The 17,332-nt window shown below is 51.9% G+C and overlaps 6 protein-coding genes across 6 annotated transcripts; 3 read left to right on the forward strand and 3 right to left on the reverse strand.

Moving 5' to 3' along the window:
• Positions 1 to 139: 139 nt before the first annotated feature.
• Positions 140 to 4,217, forward strand: ARB_05355 (uncharacterized protein; the record flags this gene model as incomplete). The annotated part of the gene is made up of 3 exons (XM_003017015.1): positions 140 to 3,018; positions 3,187 to 3,959; positions 4,030 to 4,217. 3 exons carry the CDS (start codon positions 140 to 142, stop codon positions 4,215 to 4,217), a joined length of 3,840 nt encoding a protein of 1,279 aa, XP_003017061.1.
• A 1,328-nt stretch (positions 4,218 to 5,545) lies between these two features.
• ARB_05356 (RNA polymerase II mediator complex protein (Med7), putative) lies at positions 5,546 to 6,388 on the reverse strand (the record flags this gene model as incomplete). Its single annotated transcript, XM_003017016.1, has 2 exons — positions 5,546 to 6,064; positions 6,125 to 6,388. 2 exons carry the CDS (start codon positions 6,386 to 6,388, stop codon positions 5,546 to 5,548), a joined length of 783 nt encoding a protein of 260 aa, XP_003017062.1.
• A 2,069-nt stretch (positions 6,389 to 8,457) lies between these two features.
• Positions 8,458 to 10,072, reverse strand: ARB_05357 (uncharacterized protein; the record flags this gene model as incomplete). The annotated part of the gene is made up of 3 exons (XM_003017017.1): positions 8,458 to 9,149; positions 9,283 to 9,444; positions 9,595 to 10,072. The coding sequence occupies 3 exons, from the start codon at positions 10,070 to 10,072 to the stop codon at positions 8,458 to 8,460; spliced, it is 1,332 nt and encodes a 443-aa protein (XP_003017063.1).
• Positions 10,073 to 10,991: 919 nt separating this feature from the next.
• Positions 10,992 to 12,849, forward strand: ARB_05358 (uncharacterized protein; the record flags this gene model as incomplete). The annotated part of the gene is made up of 2 exons (XM_003017018.1): positions 10,992 to 12,095; positions 12,160 to 12,849. 2 exons carry the CDS (start codon positions 10,992 to 10,994, stop codon positions 12,847 to 12,849), a joined length of 1,794 nt encoding a protein of 597 aa, XP_003017064.1.
• An 888-nt stretch (positions 12,850 to 13,737) lies between these two features.
• Positions 13,738 to 14,422, forward strand: ARB_05359 (uncharacterized protein; the record flags this gene model as incomplete). The annotated part of the gene is made up of 2 exons (XM_003017019.1): positions 13,738 to 14,015; positions 14,071 to 14,422. The coding sequence occupies 2 exons, from the start codon at positions 13,738 to 13,740 to the stop codon at positions 14,420 to 14,422; spliced, it is 630 nt and encodes a 209-aa protein (XP_003017065.1).
• Positions 14,423 to 14,677: 255 nt separating this feature from the next.
• Positions 14,678 to 16,318, reverse strand: ARB_05360 (carboxylesterase, putative; the record flags this gene model as incomplete). The annotated part of the gene is made up of 4 exons (XM_003017020.1): positions 14,678 to 15,709; positions 15,778 to 15,949; positions 16,009 to 16,081; positions 16,153 to 16,318. The coding sequence occupies 4 exons, from the start codon at positions 16,316 to 16,318 to the stop codon at positions 14,678 to 14,680; spliced, it is 1,443 nt and encodes a 480-aa protein (XP_003017066.1).
• Positions 16,319 to 17,332: the final 1,014 nt, after the last annotated feature.

Raw genomic sequence — 17,332 nt, forward strand, 5'->3', positions numbered from 1 at the left:
GTATATTCTATCTGTACTCCTTTTCCCTTTTGGTTATCAAGTATGTATTGGCCATAGACTTGCGAGTCTTGTACGCTGGAGTCTCCTCCTGCTCCTTTTTTGGACCTGGCAGAGTTCTTGATTGTATCGTATATATACAATGCCATCTAATATCTTTATCTCTATCGAGGCGCCGCTGCCTCCCTGCCACCCCCTATCCTATCTATCTATCCGTCCGCCCTTGAGTGTTACTAACACAGCGAGCATAATAATAATAGCGGGGAGCCAGAAAGCACATGATTTCGCTTTTTCCTTCCCCACCTCAAAAAGGGAAAAAAAAAACGTTCGACCAAATTTTTTTTTTTCTTTCTTCAACTTCAACGTCAACTTGAACCACTCGAAGAACGCCGGCCTTTGCTGCGCAGGGAAGCGAATTTCTCGTTGTGATCGGTGCTGGCAGCGTGATCTTTTCGTTATTAGTCCAGCGAGGTCATTGAGGTTCGCTCGCCGATCTAGTTACAGGCACAGGCAGGCACAGGCAAATCGCGTGCCAGGCTCGCTCAGGGCCGTCAGTCAAGATGGATCAAGCACAATTCCTGCAGCAATTGCAGATTATATTGAATCGTCAGTTAAATACTCCCCGGATATTCCCCTCCTGCTGCTCTCGTGCTGCTGCTTTCTTTTGATCCTTATCGTTATCTCTCGCTTATTACTAACATGTCTCACTGTAGCAAGCCAAGGAAATGTCAAGGAAGCCACAAACACTCTGCAAAAGGTGTTCTATAAAAACCCTGAAGCGCTCCTCTTCCTCATCCAGATCGCTACCACACATCACGATGCCGACCTGAAGCAGCTGGCCGCCGTCGAGGCTCGCTCTCTTGCCATTAAGCTGTGGGGGAAAGTCCCGGATGCACAGAAACCACAGGTCCGCGAGCAGCTTCTGCGCTCGACCCTGAGCGAAAGCTCTGCTCTCGTCCGTCATGCCTGTGCCAGGGTCATCTCGGCCATTGCTGAGATCGATCTGACCGATGGCGAGTGGGCGGATCTGCCGCAGTTCCTGTTGAACGCGTCCACCAGCGCGAAGGCTGAGGAGCGTGCTGTGGGCACCTATATCCTCTTTGCCATCCTCGAGACGCTCGGCGAAGGCTTCGAAGAGAAGTTCATGGACCTTTTTGCCCTGTTCGAAAAGACGATTCGTGACCCCGAGAGTGCAGAGGTCCGCATCAACACCCTGCTGGCCCTCAGCAAGCTGGCCGTCCATCTCGACTCGGACGAAGACGAAAAGCCAGTCAAGGCCTTCCAGCAGATTTTCCCTGCCATGGTCAACGTCCTCAAGGATACGATCGACCAAGGTGATGATGCCCGCATCATGCAGGCCTTCGAGGTCTACCAGACTCTTCTAGGATGCGATCCCGAGCTTCTTAACCCTCACCTCAAGGATCTTGTTATCTTTATGAATGATATCTCTGCCAACACCCATGCAAGCGACGATACACGGACTCAAGCCATCAGTTTTCTCATGCAGGCCGTCAGCTACCGCAAAATCCGTATCCAGGGTATGCAGCTTGGTGATCAGCTTACTCGTACCTGTCTGTCCATCGCTACCGAGCTCGACAGCTTGGACTCCGACGAGGATGACATCACTCCGGCTCGTTCCGCTCTGGGCCTGCTTGACATGATGTCTCAGAGCTTTGCTCCCAGCCAGGTCGTTGTACCACTCCTCACTGCAGTTGGCCAGTACTTCAACAGCTCAGATGCCAGCCACCGCCGAGCTGGTATCATGTCTCTTGGCATGTGTATTGACGGAGCTCCAGACTTTATCAGCACTCAAATGCATGAGATCTTCCCCGTTCTCTTCCGTCTACTCCAAGACCCCGAAGCTAGCGTTCGCCAGGCGACTCTCGACACTGTTGCTCGCCTTGCCGATGTTCTGCCAGACGATGTCAGCAAGCAGCATCAAACCCTCATGCCATTGCTCTTGAAGAACCTAGCCAGCGCCATGCAAGAATATAACGGCGACGAATCTGGCCCAACAGTAGACATGATCAAGTCTTCCCTTAGTGCAACCGACACCGTTGTTGACGGGATGGAGGGCAAGGATGTGGCTCCTTACCAAACCGACCTTGTCCCATTGCTGCAGAAGCTGTTCAAGCACCCTGACTTCAAGATCAAGGGCCACACCGCCAGTGCGCTCGGATCAGTCGCTTCCTCTGCTGGCGAGGCATTCCTGCCTTACTTCGATGAGTCTATGCATATTATGCAGGAGTTTGCTACCCTCAAGCACAGCGAGGAGGAACTCGAGCTTCGCGCCAGTGTTATCGATGCCATGGGTGAAATGTCATCTGGTGCTGGACCCGAGCATTTCAAGAACTACGTTGGCCCATTGATGCAAGCCAGCGAAGAGGCCCTTCACCTCGACCACTCCCGCCTAAAGGAGAGCACCTATCTCTTCTGGGGTGTGATGTCCAAGGTCTACGGATCTGAATTCACCCCATACCTAGAAGGTGTTGTGAAGGCCTTGATCACTTGTCTGGAGCAGAACGAGACCGAGATGGAAGTCTCTCTCGGAGATGCAGCCAAGGACCTGGTTGGCCAGGAGGTCACTATTGCTGGACACAAGGTCCGCGTTGCCGGTGCTGACGATAACGACGACGATGATGACGATGAGTTTGAAGACGTGGACGATTGGGAGAACCTCAATACCGTCACCCCCGTCTCTCTGGAGAAGGAGATTGCCATTGAGGTTCTTGGAGACGTTATCACTCACACCGGCAAATCCTTCATGCCTTTCTTCGAGATGACCATGCAGCATATCCTCCCGCTCACCGAGCACTCATACGAGGGCGTAAGGAAGAGTGCTATGTCCACTCTTCACAGATCATATGCTGCTCTATGGCAGGTCTGTGAGGAAACCGGGCAAATGCAGAAATGGCAGCCTGGCAAGAACATGCCTCTAAGCGAGCCTCCAAACGAGCTTAAGAAACTCGGTGAGATCTTAATGAAGGTTACCCTTCAACGCTGGGCCGAGGAAGACGATCCGTAAGTATTCTTGTCTCCTTTTGTTTCTTACATACACCCCCTACCTGATTTTTTTTATGATGACAACACTCGTTACCCAGCTCACGCAGACGCCCAAAGGGCGATTGCTGATACAGCGATCTACCTATCTGATTAAATATCTCTATCTTCATATCTCTTGACTACAAGCCACGTTATGGTGCTCATGCTAACCGCATATCATAGTTCCGCGATCTCTGATATCAATCGCAACTTTGCTGATAACCTGCGTTTCTGTGGCCCTTACTTGATCTCCAACCGTGAGAATCTCGAAAAGGTGACCTCCTTGGTTACCTCAATCATCACCAAGCAGCATCCATGTCAGTTGGATATTGATGCCACAGATGAAGACAGAGAGATGATGGAGGAGCTATCCGAATTTGACTGGAATGTCATTGACACCGCTCTCGATGTTGTTTCTGGCCTCGCTATCGCTCTTGGCGCTGAGTTCGTTGCTCTCTGGCCAGCATTCGAGAAATATGTCCTCCGCTTTGCTGCTAGCAGCGAATCTCTCGAGCGCTCGACCTCCATTGGTGTTCTTGCCGACGTGATCTCTGGGCTCGGAAATGCCATCACCCCATACACTGGCAACTTCTTCCGCCTCTTCACCCACCGACTCACCGACGAAGACATGCAGACTCGTAGCAACACCTGTTATGCTGTTGGCATGCTAGTTGAAAAATCCGAGGCCGATGCTGAGCTCGTGGCTGCTTACCCCGCCATTCTAGAGAAGGTTACTCGCTGCCTTCAAATCCAGCAGGCTAGGCTCCCCGATAATGCTGCCGGATGTATTGCCCGCCTGATCATTAAGCACCACGAGAACGTTCCATTGGAGGAAGTTCTTCCTGCTCTGGTTGACGTCCTCCCACTGCAGAATGATTTTGACGAGAACGAACCCATCTACCGCATGATCTGCCAACTCTGTATGTCTCCCCTGATATTTCTATTAACTCTAAAAATTTTTTTCTGTGTGGTTAAGCTAACATATCCTAGATAAATGGGAGAACCCTACAATCAGCCAACTCACACCCCGTCTGCTGCCGATCTTTGAGTCTGTCCTCACTGGAGACAGCGACCAACTAGATGACGAACGCCGGTCCGAGCTAATTGAGCTTGTCAAATGGATTAATAAAATGCAGCCCGGTGGAGCAGCTGCTTTTGTTGAAAAACTTAGCTCATGAATGCCAAAGCAAAAAGTGGATAGACGGGGATGAGACATACATACATGTTATAGAGAAAGCCCCTGCCCCAATTAACTGATTAGGGCAGGATGGTGCGAGGGAGATAGGAGATCAGAATCAAGATACCCCCAGCTGGAACCGGCTCGGTGCCGGGAACCAACCATAACGATAATGAGATAAGAATTGTTATTTATTGCCTGCCAGATGAAAAAAAAAAAAGTACCTTTTGTTCAGTTTACTACTTTCCCCTTTTTACCGACAAATTATAGACAGCAATGTACTACTAGACTAAACAAGCTCCACGCCAGCCTGCAGCTGAGACACGCTTTCGCTTACCTGCCGTCTCCATCTCAGCTGTGGCTATCCCGGCCTCGTCATCATGATAGTCGGCCAGCTAACCCAGGGGTACACCGAATGTAGCAGACGCAAACGTATTTAACCAGCCACACGCCCCTTACTCTCGTACGTCCATGCTCTCAGCTCAGAAGAAGCCAAGATCAGACAAGCAATTCCAAGACCGTTGTGACCCCGTACCAAGGCCTGCCTTCATGTACGTTATTGCGACGTTGGAAGTTGAATATGTCCGAATAGCTGCTAATAAAAATCTGCATAGTTATCAACATGGCTGAAGCTACGAAAACTACCCTGGTCAACGAGACCTTGCCCACCTCCTCTGGTTCGTCTGCGGCATCCTCCGTCACCAAGCCTATCAAGGGCGTCTCGAAGCCGTGCTTCGGTTGCGGTTGCGGCGACGAAGACTGCGAATGTGTCTGTGTCGTCATGTAGACTGACTTCGTCCTCCCATTTCGGTCGGTCATCGAGGGTTGAATCAACAAGCAGGAGAATGGAGGAAGTCCTTGGGGTATCGGCTGGCTGTACATAGTTGATAATGACCCATTTCCAACAAATACAGCGTTCGCATCTATAATTCTTTCCATTTTTCTTGTCCACACTGCTTGATAAAATTTAAGATATTCGCTTGACTATCCCTAACCCTAGGGGTAGGACTGGAAAGCAACTGTAACTCCCTTAGAGCATCACCTATGTATAGGGTGCAATAAATTCTACAAAGCTGTCTCCCTAGCTGAAGCCCGGATTCTTCAGCTGCACTTGAAGGGCTGCTTTTGATCCAGGCCAGCTCTGCATTTGTCAATGCCGAATGAGGAATGCCTGCTCTTATGTGTGTCATCTCGAGGAGATGTTTCCTGGAAATGTAGCCTGTAGGCAAGCCGACTCTGCAACCGTTACAGCATAGAATTAGTATGGGGGAAGGTAGGTGTGTTTGATCCGGCCAGACAAGGCTGTGGGTACCGGTAATGCATCCAGCTTCATCCAGCTTCTTCGATCTCATCCAGAAGCCTCCACATCACCCGCGCGTCCTCAATCTCACTATCATTTTCTGAGACCCGCTTAAGATTTTCCTTTTGGTCGTCTTCTCCCTCTTTTTCGATTTGCATCTTGTCATCGCTGGCTTCCTCTACTTTATCACTCTTCGACATCATCTCAAGCCAACCAGCAACTCTACCTTCTATCTCCTCCATCTGCTTCACGTCTTCCTTGGCCATCTCGATGCGTCTCTCGATCAGTTCGCTCAACGACTCTCGTGCCTGGTGGGGCCGGTACAAATTCAATAGATGGTATGCATTGATAAATAATGTGCGAATCATCTGTAGCTTCTCCTCAGCATGTTCCGGCGCAATGGAAAGGATTCCAGTGAGCTCGAGGAAGTTGAGCAGTAGTGACTTGGTGATTTTGGTAAGATGATATGCGTGTCCAGACGTGGCCGAGGATGACGGATAGAGTTGAGTTATTCCCTGGTCGCCCAACGAAGGGGGATTCGGGGAGAGCTGTAGCCTTCTGGTCAGTTACTGCAGTCCTCACGGACTAGGATATGATGAATCCCTAACCTGCTGCGTTTCGCCAAAGAGCACATAATCCGTTGTTGGCGGCTCTGGCGGTATCAGATATTTCAGCTCTGGCGCCACATCTAGCGCCTGAAGCTCAGCTGGCGTCCAGTCCTTGCTCGCCGTCCTCTGCTCGTGGTCGTCATCTGGCCGCGCTGCTCGCTTCGCATCCTCAAGCTTGTTCAAGTTGGCCCGGCTAAAGTGTCTCCAAAACGGTGGCGGCGGGGGAAATGCTGCAGTGACGCCTCTCTGGGCCCCTTCTTCCATGGTAGCGCCTCTCAGATGGCTCGTTCTTCTCTCCTCTTCGTCTATTTCTTCTTCGATCGTCGTCGATGTCGTGTTGTTGCTCTGGCTTGTCTTTTCTTCCCTGCCTTCGCACGTCGTTGCCGAAGCTCCTGCTTATGTAATCCCGCCTATCAACAAAAAAAGCCAAAAAAACATCCAAAGATTCAGACGTGAGACCGAAGTTGCAGCGCCGCGCGAGGAGACGAAGAGACAGCGGACTTGCAGGGAAGACTCTTGGATGGACGTGGCTGGAAGACTAGGCTGGCCGGAGAGAATCTATTCACTCGTTTACTATTGACTCTCTTTTCCAGCGCCGAAGGCATATGTGAAATGCAAAAGAGGTGCGCTTCCTCTAGGCTAGCCCCCTGAGCTACGAGAACGACAATGGACGGACGAAAGGCTTCAGAGCTTGCTCAGCAGCCTGGCTGTTTGGGGGCTCTCGTGCGGTTCTGGCGCCGCTCATATGGCGGGGACTATTCGATTCTTATATTCCTCGTCTTTGCGTGGGTGATGGTACGTTTTTGCGAAGTTGACCGACCCCCTGATATCAAGCAGCAGCTAGCTAACTAGCGTATCAAAGCTACAACTCTTGGTACACCCCTTCTACCAGCTGTTCAGCCTGGATAATTCCTCTATTCAATACCCTTTTGCTGTCGTCGAGCGAGTACCAGTCTGTAAGGCACCATACACGGCCGTAAAAAAGCACGTCACAGTCTATCTAACATGTCTTTGTACTAGTATGGTGCATCATATACTCCGGCATCTTCCCTCTCCTTGCAATCGGTATCTGGTGTGTCCTCTTTCGGCCAGGGAGCCACTTCGTCCATGTCACCCTCCTGGGTCTCATCGCTTCGCTGCTAGTTACCATCTTTATTACCGATATAATCAAGAATGCCGTTGGCAGGCCACGGCCGGACCTGATTTCACGATGTAAACCAGAAAAGGGCACCCCAGAACATACATTGGTCGACCATACAGTATGTACATCGACAGACACGCATATCCTAAATGAAGGTTGGCGGAGTTTCCCAAGCGGACATAGTAGCTTTGCATTTTCGGGATTGGGCTACCTTTCTTTGTAAGTATTTATTTATCACCAGCTGCTGTCCAGGCACCATTATTCTAACAGTTGGAAAGCTTCCTTACTGGTCAGCTCCGGGCCTGGCGCCCTCGATCAGGACTTGCCCGTCTGCTTGTCTCCCTGTCTCCACTGCTTGGGGCACTCATGATTGCCATCTCCCGCATAGCAGATTACCGTCACGACGTGTATGATGTTTGCAGCGGGTCAATTATAGGTCTGGGGACAGCGTACTTGGTGTACCGCTGCTATTATCCTTCTCTGTGGTCTGCAGATTGTGATACACCTTATCATCCCGATGACCAGGGGGCGATGCATGGCTTCCAACGGGTTAGCGATGAGGAGCAGGCGTTTCAGCCGCAGCAAGTGTATAATGAGCAGGCGTACCATATGCAACATCTTGACAGCGGGCGGTAAGCACTGGTATCCAGTTTGTGATCTGTATTTTTAGAATCATTCATGGTGGGCTATGCGAGGCGTTTCTGCGCGTTTGTACTAGTGATTATCCTTATCTTTTTCTTCTTTTTTTACTACACAGCATCAAGAGTGTCCATACACACAAGGCACACACACACACACATATATATATATTCATAGCAGTTCAACCTATTTACCTCCACTCTGATTCTGTTGACCAACTATGCATTATAAGTCAATATATATAATTCTGTAAATAGTAGCTCTCGAGGCTGGTATTAAACAAAATAAAACAATAAGGGTATTCCATGGGTAAGAAATTTTCAAGGTAAAGACGAGAGAGCCATAGCCTGTGATCATACCGGCCCTGTTATAGAAGCTTGCACACGGAAGCTCAGCGCTGAAGTAAGTAATTAATAGATATAAAAAAAAATAATATGTAAATCATGCCGGGACTGTAACTTGGAAGGAAATGGGAACCAAATAAGAAAATATATATTCTCATCCGGGACGGTTAGAGGTTTGGTTGTTGTTTCTCCGTTTGAAACTGGCTTCATTACCAGGTATCACCCAGCTGCTCTAAAAAAGCAGCTCGCTCTCTGAGTTTTGCTCGTACTGCTTCCATTTCCTGAATAGCTTTAAGGACCTCGGTCAGATTGCTGCCATTAAGCTTTTCAGGGATATTGAAGTAGCAGTGATGCGGAAATGGGTTGGTACGGTGTGGTTGAGATTTAGTGGAGGGCGGAGGGAGAGGTTTGTTGCTCGGCGGGTTTGGAGGGGATGGCGCAACAGATGATGGATTGGTTTGCGCGGGAGAAACCGGGAGATTATTCGCGGATTGTGTTCCGTTATTACCGGCCGCCTGATTGGCGTTAGGCTGAGGGCTGTTCATGTGGTTGACGTTATGGCTGTGGTTATGGCTTTGGCTTTGGTTATGGCTTTGGGTTTGGTTATGGTTGGGGTTGATGTTGTCGTGACCGCGAGCACCGTTGTGTACGTTGCTCCTTATGTCGTTGCTAGCATTTCCATTGATGGTGTTGCGATGGGGATTAAAGGAGTGTTCATGTAAAGGCAGGGGGCGAATTGCCGTGGGATTTGAGGGCGTAGCAGACGATGGCGTATTGGGAGTGCGTGGGGTTCGTGGAACTATGGAGGCCCTCTTGTTCCCGAGCTTTGAAGGAGTCGGGTGAGCATGGCCAAGTACGATATGGTCAGGATCTGGAGGGGTCATGTTAGTCTCAAGCGTGTCTGGGGGTTATACCTCAGAGAGATGGGGGTAGACGTACGGAAAGAACAGGTTCTAGGGTTGCCCGTCCAGATGCAACTGGCACAGGCGCCCCTTAGGGGTGGCTGGCCAGTTGGGTTTGGGGGACGGACGCACTGTTCAAAGGGCCCCCTCCCGCGCAGACACGAAGTGCAGGGTTCAGGAGCAAGTTCCCCCCTTGAGAAATAAATGGTTGCATCTCGAGTCCATTGGTTGCGGAGCTCCCTCGGGGTGGCATTGCGCCAGGCAATGGGTCTTGCGCAGGGAATATCACGGAGGCTGGAGGCAAGTTGTGAGTTAGGCGTAACGTGCAAGACGGGGAAATTTCCAGATCCGTGACCAACAACCGTGACCATGACGCTGGGTCTCGCTTCTACAAATAAAGAGAATTAGACAGGGATGTCAAAGGGGCGCAGCGGTGAGTCCTACCTGGGACAGGGGTAGAGGGCGTTTTCACCCTGACATCTGGCTTCTCTGAAGTGGGCGCAGGCAGTATATTTTGTGAGCCATTGGGTGTGCTGGCAGTAACAGACAAGGGAGCTTCCACTGTCGGGTGAGGGTTGTTGGTCATGGAGTATGGAATATCTGCATCGCCATCTGACAATGAGGAGTCGGATGACGAAGAGACATCACTCTGCAACATTTCTTCCCTATTACCACTCTCAACATCCACGATTGTAGGCCGGGGAACAGGCTCCTGCGCATGTTTCTGCTGCTGCTGCTGCTGCTGACGCACTTGGAGTTGGGAACCCGAAGTATGCCTGTGTAGTCCTTGTGCTGCTGCTGCTGCCGCCGCCGCCGCTTCTGCCACGGCTATGTCCTCAGCTGATGCCATCGGCTCCGGCTCTGGTATAGGTGTGAACTTCTGGCGCTTGGTCGGCGGCTCGTCTGGCGCCTCCTGAGACATTCTGAACTGGTGATACGTATCCCAAAAGGCCGGGGGGAGCTTGATACGTAGAATGCGGCCCGACGTAACGCTGTTCGTGCGACTAGTAGAGCTCTCGGGAGCACTCTCACTATCTATCGTAAAGGTATTTGTATCCTCAGTCGTCTCGCCCGAAGCTCCGCGATGCATCTTAAACAGTAAAAAAAAACCGGTTAGCAATGCTGTCCGCGCAACAAAGTGAGGTTTAACTGAATAAAAAGACGAGACAGATAGAGTCTCACTCTGTCGGCTCGCCTTATATCACTTCTCTGCCGGTTCCTGCGACGCTCTCCGCGCGAGTTGCCGACGCCTTGGTCAATCCGAGATCGCGACGTACCTTGGAGGCTCAACAAGCCAGCGACATGTGGAACCCGGAAGAAAGCAAACAAAAAAAAACAGGCGGCACTCGGCCTCGCCCCGGATCTGCGTCTCAGTCCGCCTCCAGCAGCGCCAACGAGGGCGCGCGACGTCGAAATGAAGGCCGCAGCTGAAGCTCGAGAGCGAAAAGACGTCGAAGTTTTTTGCTTCCTCGTCGATCGTTGATATTTCCTAATCGGGCGGAAAGCAGTTATAATAGTGAATAGTATCACGTGAGCTGATGTCATATTTTGCTTACCTAAGATCTCGAGTCCGTCGGCGACGTCGAAAAAAGGCGACAAAATAAACAGCGGAAGAAGGAAAAAACGACGAGCTGAAGATGCGGAGAAGAGCAGAAGAACAACGCGGAAGGAAGCCTGAGACGGACGAGACGCAGCAAGGAAGCGCGTGCGACGGGCGGGCGAGCGGCAACAGCGGGCGACGCTGCGATGTGCGGCGCAACCACAACAACTACTAGTTACATCAACATCAACGACGTCAACAACGAAGGACTATAGATACGAGCCTCGACATATGAAGGACTATGGCGGAAAAAGCAGAGATTGAGGACGCTGGGGGTGCGCCGCAGCCTCCCCCGCGCGAGTCGACCCCTCTGGGCTTCAGAGACGCCGTCAAGAGCAGAGAGGATGCGCCGAAACCATCGCCAGAGACGCCACAGCGGGCGAGCCGACCGCATCTGGGACTCTCGCTGAACATGCCACAGCCGTTTAGCCCCAAGAGCGGCCATGCAGCAGCCCGAATACCGCTGTCCCCGAAGCTGGACTCCTCGCACTCGTTCGGTTCGCCGGCGTCTGTCCTGCCGCGGCGTTCTCGAGGGCTGGACTTTTCGCGCGCTTGCACCAACCTACACCACTCTACGCTGGCAGAGTCGTCTCCAGACTCGTCTCCTGTAGTCAGCGGCAGAGGGATTGCCATACCGCAACGGCGTGGGACTGCAGGAAGCACGGGGATGGGGATGGCTGGGTCTCCCAGCAGTTCGCATCACCAACTGCACAATTGCCTTACCTCTGCTGGCAGCCATGCTGAGAGGACCGCCATTTCAAGCTCGGTGGGCAGCGTCAACATGATCGACTCAGACTCATCAAGCACCGATGACGAAGACGATGACGGGTCTATCCATGGCTTTGACCGTGGGGACCCCGGCGGAATCACTCCCCAGGCAAAGAAGTCCGGACTAGGACTCTCTGCTCCATTTTCTCCCAGTTTGATACCAGCGTCAAGTGCAGACTGGATGTCCGGGTTCTCTGCCGCAAAGGCGAGCTTGATGAACTTCCAGCGAGCACGATATCGCAGCAGTAAGAAGAGACACAGCTCTTCCAGTGCGAGCGGTGCCAGTCCCAGGCTTCTTGCTACCTCCCGATCCCCACCAGCAGAGAAGGCCCTAGATAGCGTCGGTGGGAGTTCCCTGTCCCAGAGCCTAGCCCCACGGGACATCAAGTCAAAGCTAGATGAGCTAGCCCATATTCCCTCTGACTTTCATCTGTCCGACGGGAGTGACGACGTGGACGGCGGGAAACAGGCCGGCGTCAGCAGCCCATCTAGTGGTTCACTTGCCGGAGGCTCCAATTCCGAGTCTGGTCGTCGAGGCGTCATTCGACGGCCCGTGACCAGACGAGGGAATCTTTTGGTATGTTCTCGCCCCCCGATATTCTATTCTTGTGCATCTAATACCATGCTAATCATGGCTACAGCCAAAACCCAAAAATTTTGCTCGTATCAGGGCTACCCTATTTGAAGAATGCGCTCCGGTGGAGAGCGATACTAAGAAAGAGGCAGAAGTGGTCCGCCAGGTGCGAGAAAACGATGCGTCTGGCGCTCCGCAGCCCCAATCCATCCTGCCCAATGCGTTGGAGATCAAGGATTCCACCCCTCCCAGCCTTGTCCCCGAGGAAGCGCATCAGAGGCCGCCCACCAGCTTCAGCCGGCAGGTATCCCGGAACTCTAGTGGTATCGACTTCTGGAATGCCTTCGATGGACGGTACAGGACTCCGCCGCCCCTCTCAGCGAGGGATTCAACCATGGCGTCTCCAGGCATGGAAGCTGGCATGCTGGGCCGACAGCCCAAAGACATAGACACGGAACCAGAATCATTCGCCAAGATCAACAAACGACGGCGGGGAGATGACTTTGATCTGGCTTCATTCAAGCGCCGGGCTGTTTCTCCAGGACCCAGCGTCCATAGTAGCCCTGTCCAAGGTCATGTTTCTGCTGGTTCAGAGGCCAACCGGGTCGGCCACCTATCCAAGGCCATCTTGTTCCAGGGGAGCCATCCAGCTGAACCCACCGCCAACACCAGCTCGCCCTCCGGGCCAGTCAAGCGAGTCGGTCTCCAGGGCATGACCGAGACCAGCGACGGCTTCATGAAGATGACCATTGACTGATCCCCCTACCCTTGCTCTCTCCATTCACTCTATCTTCATCGACACCTTCTGCAGCGTTTCTACACATCTATACCATTTAGCGAGGCATCTCTGTCTATCAACGGCGTTTATCTTCTCCTGTATATACTTCATACTATCCCCCTTAATTCAAATGCTATCCATGTATCGATCGATCTTATCGGCCGCTTATCTAATCTGGCTTGGCGCGGGCTGCACCAAATAACAACATCCAAGCAAGCCGACGACGCGGCGCATCATCAACTCCAGTAGTTAACGAGCAAGCAATTAATTCTAGAGACCTGTTCTTTTTTCCACCTTCGACCTACTGCTTTTTCATTTATCTCTTTAGATCTGTGGAGACGGTTTTCACTGCCGGCCTACCTCTATAATGCCTTCTCAAGCCGAAATCGCATCCTCGTTTATAGAGGGAGCCCCGCCAGGCGAGGTACGCAAGGCATCACCATTGCAAGATAGCACATCACCAGCTAACTTATCCATTTAGCTTAGAGACGTCGTCGCCGGTGAGCCTACAGATGTGTAAAGCGGTTGATCTGGACATAATTCTAACAGGGTGTTGATACCAGATATCAAGGCATTGACCTCCAACTCCAATCTTATCCCTTCCCTCGAACCGGCCTTTAGAAGATACAATGAGGCACAGCTTGCCGCAGTAAAACTGCCTGGAAGCAGTCGAGAGGTATACTCTATACTATAAACTAAAGTGGGTTGGGATGCTGATGTTAGGAAGGTCATCGTTAGCTCCTATAACAAGCTCGAAGACGGCAGGTATTTTGATGTTGAGAGCCAGACGTCCTTCGACTTTGACCATGTTTCACAAGTACGCTCTGTCTTACCCTTTCATGGATCTCCGTGACTTTCACGTTGCTGATGATAGGCCGATATAGACAGCCTCCAACCCCCGATCATATGTGCTTGAATCTCAGAACGCAGACCTCATGTCAGTTCACAGCTAGCGCCTCCTCTGCCCCTTGCAAGCAGCCAATGCCAATACTAACCGATCCATTCAGAAAATCCTACCTTAAACTTCTCTCCTCGCATGCCAGTGAACATTACCCGAACAGTTCATACGGCGTTTATCCCTCGCAGGATGACTCTTCCATCGCCATCCTTCTAGTAGCGAACAAATACTCTCCTAACAATTTCTGGTATGGAAAAAATCCCCACACAAACGAATTGATCTAGGTACTTACCCTGGTTTAGGAACGGTAGATACCGCGCCATATACAACGTGCCGGTGTCCTCGGGTGGCACAATCACCGGCACAATTCATGTGGACGTTCATTACTACGAAGACGGGAATGTTTCTCTCAACAACAAGAAGCCGGTGTCCATATCGATAACCTCGGCCTCCCCAGCCGATGCTGCCTTTAAGCGTATTGTAACTACCGAGCGAGAACACCAGGAAGAACTGAACGATGCGTTCAACCGGTTATCCGAGGGTGCATTCAAGGGCCTGCGTCGACAGCTCCCTATTACACGACAGAAGGTCGAGTGGGAGAAGATTGGCGCATATAGGCTTGGAAAGGATATATCTGGTGGCACAGGCTACTGATAAAAATCAACTGCTTAAGCTGGAATTGACCATGTAGATAGGAAGAGTATATATGTCCATGCAACTAGGTCCAATTATAGACAGGACACTCCGAATCCGGTGTCACTATTCCGAGTCTCTATCCACGAGACAAATAACACGACAATGCAACGAGATAAAGGGGGGGGGAAAGAATGTAGTAATAATGACCGTAACCTTTAATGCGCCTTGAAAAAAACAATGCAAGCAAGTATGTTCATGCAAGTATGTGAGTGATTACGACTCCGACAAGATCGTCCTCTTCCACCAAAAGTCACACTCCTCCTTGGTGTAGCTAATATTGCCCATCCGGGCCACGACGCCGATACTGTTCCCGCCAGCACGCTCATCGTTCCCTTCTCCTATCACCATGGTGCCGCTCTTTTCCCCTGGGGTAAAAGGGGCCCATCGAGGCCTGTCTGCATATCTGCCCTTGATAGCATTGGGGTCTCCGGTGGTGGCAAAGGAAGTAAAATAAGCATGCAAGTATCCCGCAAGCAGGTTTTGGGTCTTGGATATCTTTCGAATACCAGGGTTGTACAACTCATACGCAGACTGGTCTGCATGGCTTGCTCCGCCTTTAACGGTTGTGTTTACAGCCCAGTGGTACAAGAAAACAGGGGCAGATTGGCCTGCCGAGGCGTGGTATGCGGTCTGTTGGATGGGACATATGTATGCATACTGGCCATATGCTGCTGTTCCACGCTTGTACTGCGAACCCACATCTATGGGACGAGTGTCGTAGTATGGTGATTCTCGGTGGACGGCCGGATCCGGGTATAGGTTGTTAAGTTCTTTCAAATCCGACTCAGACAAGGCGGGTATCAACTCCTTGAAGAACTTGGTGAAGTCCTCCGAGGTATCCAGGCGGGTAGGCGTAAATGGAGATCCCTCATCAGTGTTGAAGCCAGTAAGGATGGGGATCTTGTTCCATGTACCAGATTCCCAAGCGGATATGGGTGCTGCACGGATGATCTTACCGTCGATAACAGGCTGGAAGGCCCACCGGTCAGAAGGGTTGTAGCGGTTGAACACATCAATTGAAGCCTGTCCGACAGTCCTAACGGACTGCTTACGGAGACAAGAAATCATTTGGCCCCTATCGACATTGGAACAGCCTGAAGCAAGAGCAAACTCGTCGAACTGAACTGAAGGTAGAGGAGCCTTGGGTGGGTAGACAGCGCGAGCGGTGGTAGCCCCGGATTCCAGCAATGCTCTGTGGAAAAGTGGGCGTCCGCCATTCTTTGTATACATGATCTGGTGGCCGATCTGGGGAACAAGCATGGGTTAGTTAGCTGCCAGATGTACTCTTTGTTATAGATATGCAGGGTTCTTACCGAGTGAGCGCCGGCCGAGAGGCCCATGATCGTGACCTGGTTTGGATCACCGCCGAACTGCTCGATGTTTCGTTGAACCCATTCGAGCAGCATGAGTTGGTCGTACAGGCCTGTGTTGAGCATGTTGGAGGCTGCCATCAGCTCTCCTGACAGGAAGCCAAATGCACCGAGACTGAATGCATGAAAATATCAGCCTGTCAGTTCCAGAAGAGACGATGCATAGACACGTACCGATAGTTGAAGTTGAGAGCAATGAACGGCTTCTCTGACCAAGCCAGAAGAGCAGCTGTGTTGTGGAATCGGCCTGGTTAAAAGGGTCAACATCGGGGTCCATCGTAAATATAGCCAAGCAGGCACAAAGGCAGAAGAGCATACCTGCACCCAGATTAAAGGCTCCTCCATGGAAATAGACGACCACCGGCAGCTTCTGGCCTGCCTTGGTCCCCATGGGACGGAAGATGTTTGCGGTCAGGCAGTCTTCCCCCCAGTCATTCCCGTCGAGGGAGCCAGCAATGCATCTATCAGCAGGGTCAGCCAGCATGAACAGCAGCAACAACCACGACAACATGAATAAGAGCAATACCGAAGACCATATTGAGAGGCATCTATCTTGCGCGAGGAGCTCTCGACCGGCTCTGGCCTGGCAAAGCGCCTCTCTCCCGTCGGCGGGAGCGCATAGGCGACGCCCAGGAAAGCCTCCAGTGGATGCGGGAAGTCAGCATCGTCACGGATCGTGCCCATCAGGGTTCCCTGGCGCAGGACGACGATGGGCGCCTGTCGAGCGAGCAGAAAGGAGGCCGTCAGATGCGCCCATGCCGGCAGGACGGCCGCCAGCGAGCGTTCAGAGAGGACAGACCGGCGCAGGCGACGCAGCCATGGCGAAGACGCAGACGAAGACGCGGAATATGAGGCCCCCGAGAAGACTGCGGCCAGGACGGCTCCCAGCACAAGCAGGACGAGCACTATTCTGGCCTGGCGCCGGCTGGAAAACATGGAGGCGACGATGGTGCTGATGGAGCGGCTGGATGGGTAGGGAGTCTGCCGCGGATGGGCGTATCTCGCGTGCTCCATCTCGAAACAGGATCCCGGCTATTAGTCAAGAATATCAACAAATGTCTTGGTCGTTTCTATACACGACGATGCCAGGACTACAGACGATAGAAGCACAGCCGAGTCAACGGCGGGAGCTGCGTGCATCTTTATATATATACATATACGGAGTATTTATATATACATATATATATAGCGGCCTCTGCACGACGCTGCGGACCTGCTCGCGATCTGTGGTGGTGCTGCTTCTTTCAACTCCTCGACCGTGGCAAAAGCAAAGAAGATGCAAAAAAAAAAGTCAGGCGGGAGACGAGCAGCAGGCGGCCTGAGAAGCTAGACTGGCCGGTATGGGTCACAATGGCCCGTTCGACCCCGGTTGCCTCCTCCTTCGGCTGACTTCTGGGGGGAGAAAGGCCTCCGGGGGCAGTCAGTCCGCGAGACACCATGGCAACCCCAGAGAAGCAAATATAGGAATAACTAGTTGACTCTCGCGTTAGCGAAGTCA

This window comes from Trichophyton benhamiae, assembly GCF_000151125.1.
Source record: "Trichophyton benhamiae CBS 112371 chromosome Unknown contig01989.5, whole genome shotgun sequence".
Classification (NCBI taxonomy): domain Eukaryota; kingdom Fungi; phylum Ascomycota; class Eurotiomycetes; order Onygenales; family Arthrodermataceae; genus Trichophyton; species Trichophyton benhamiae.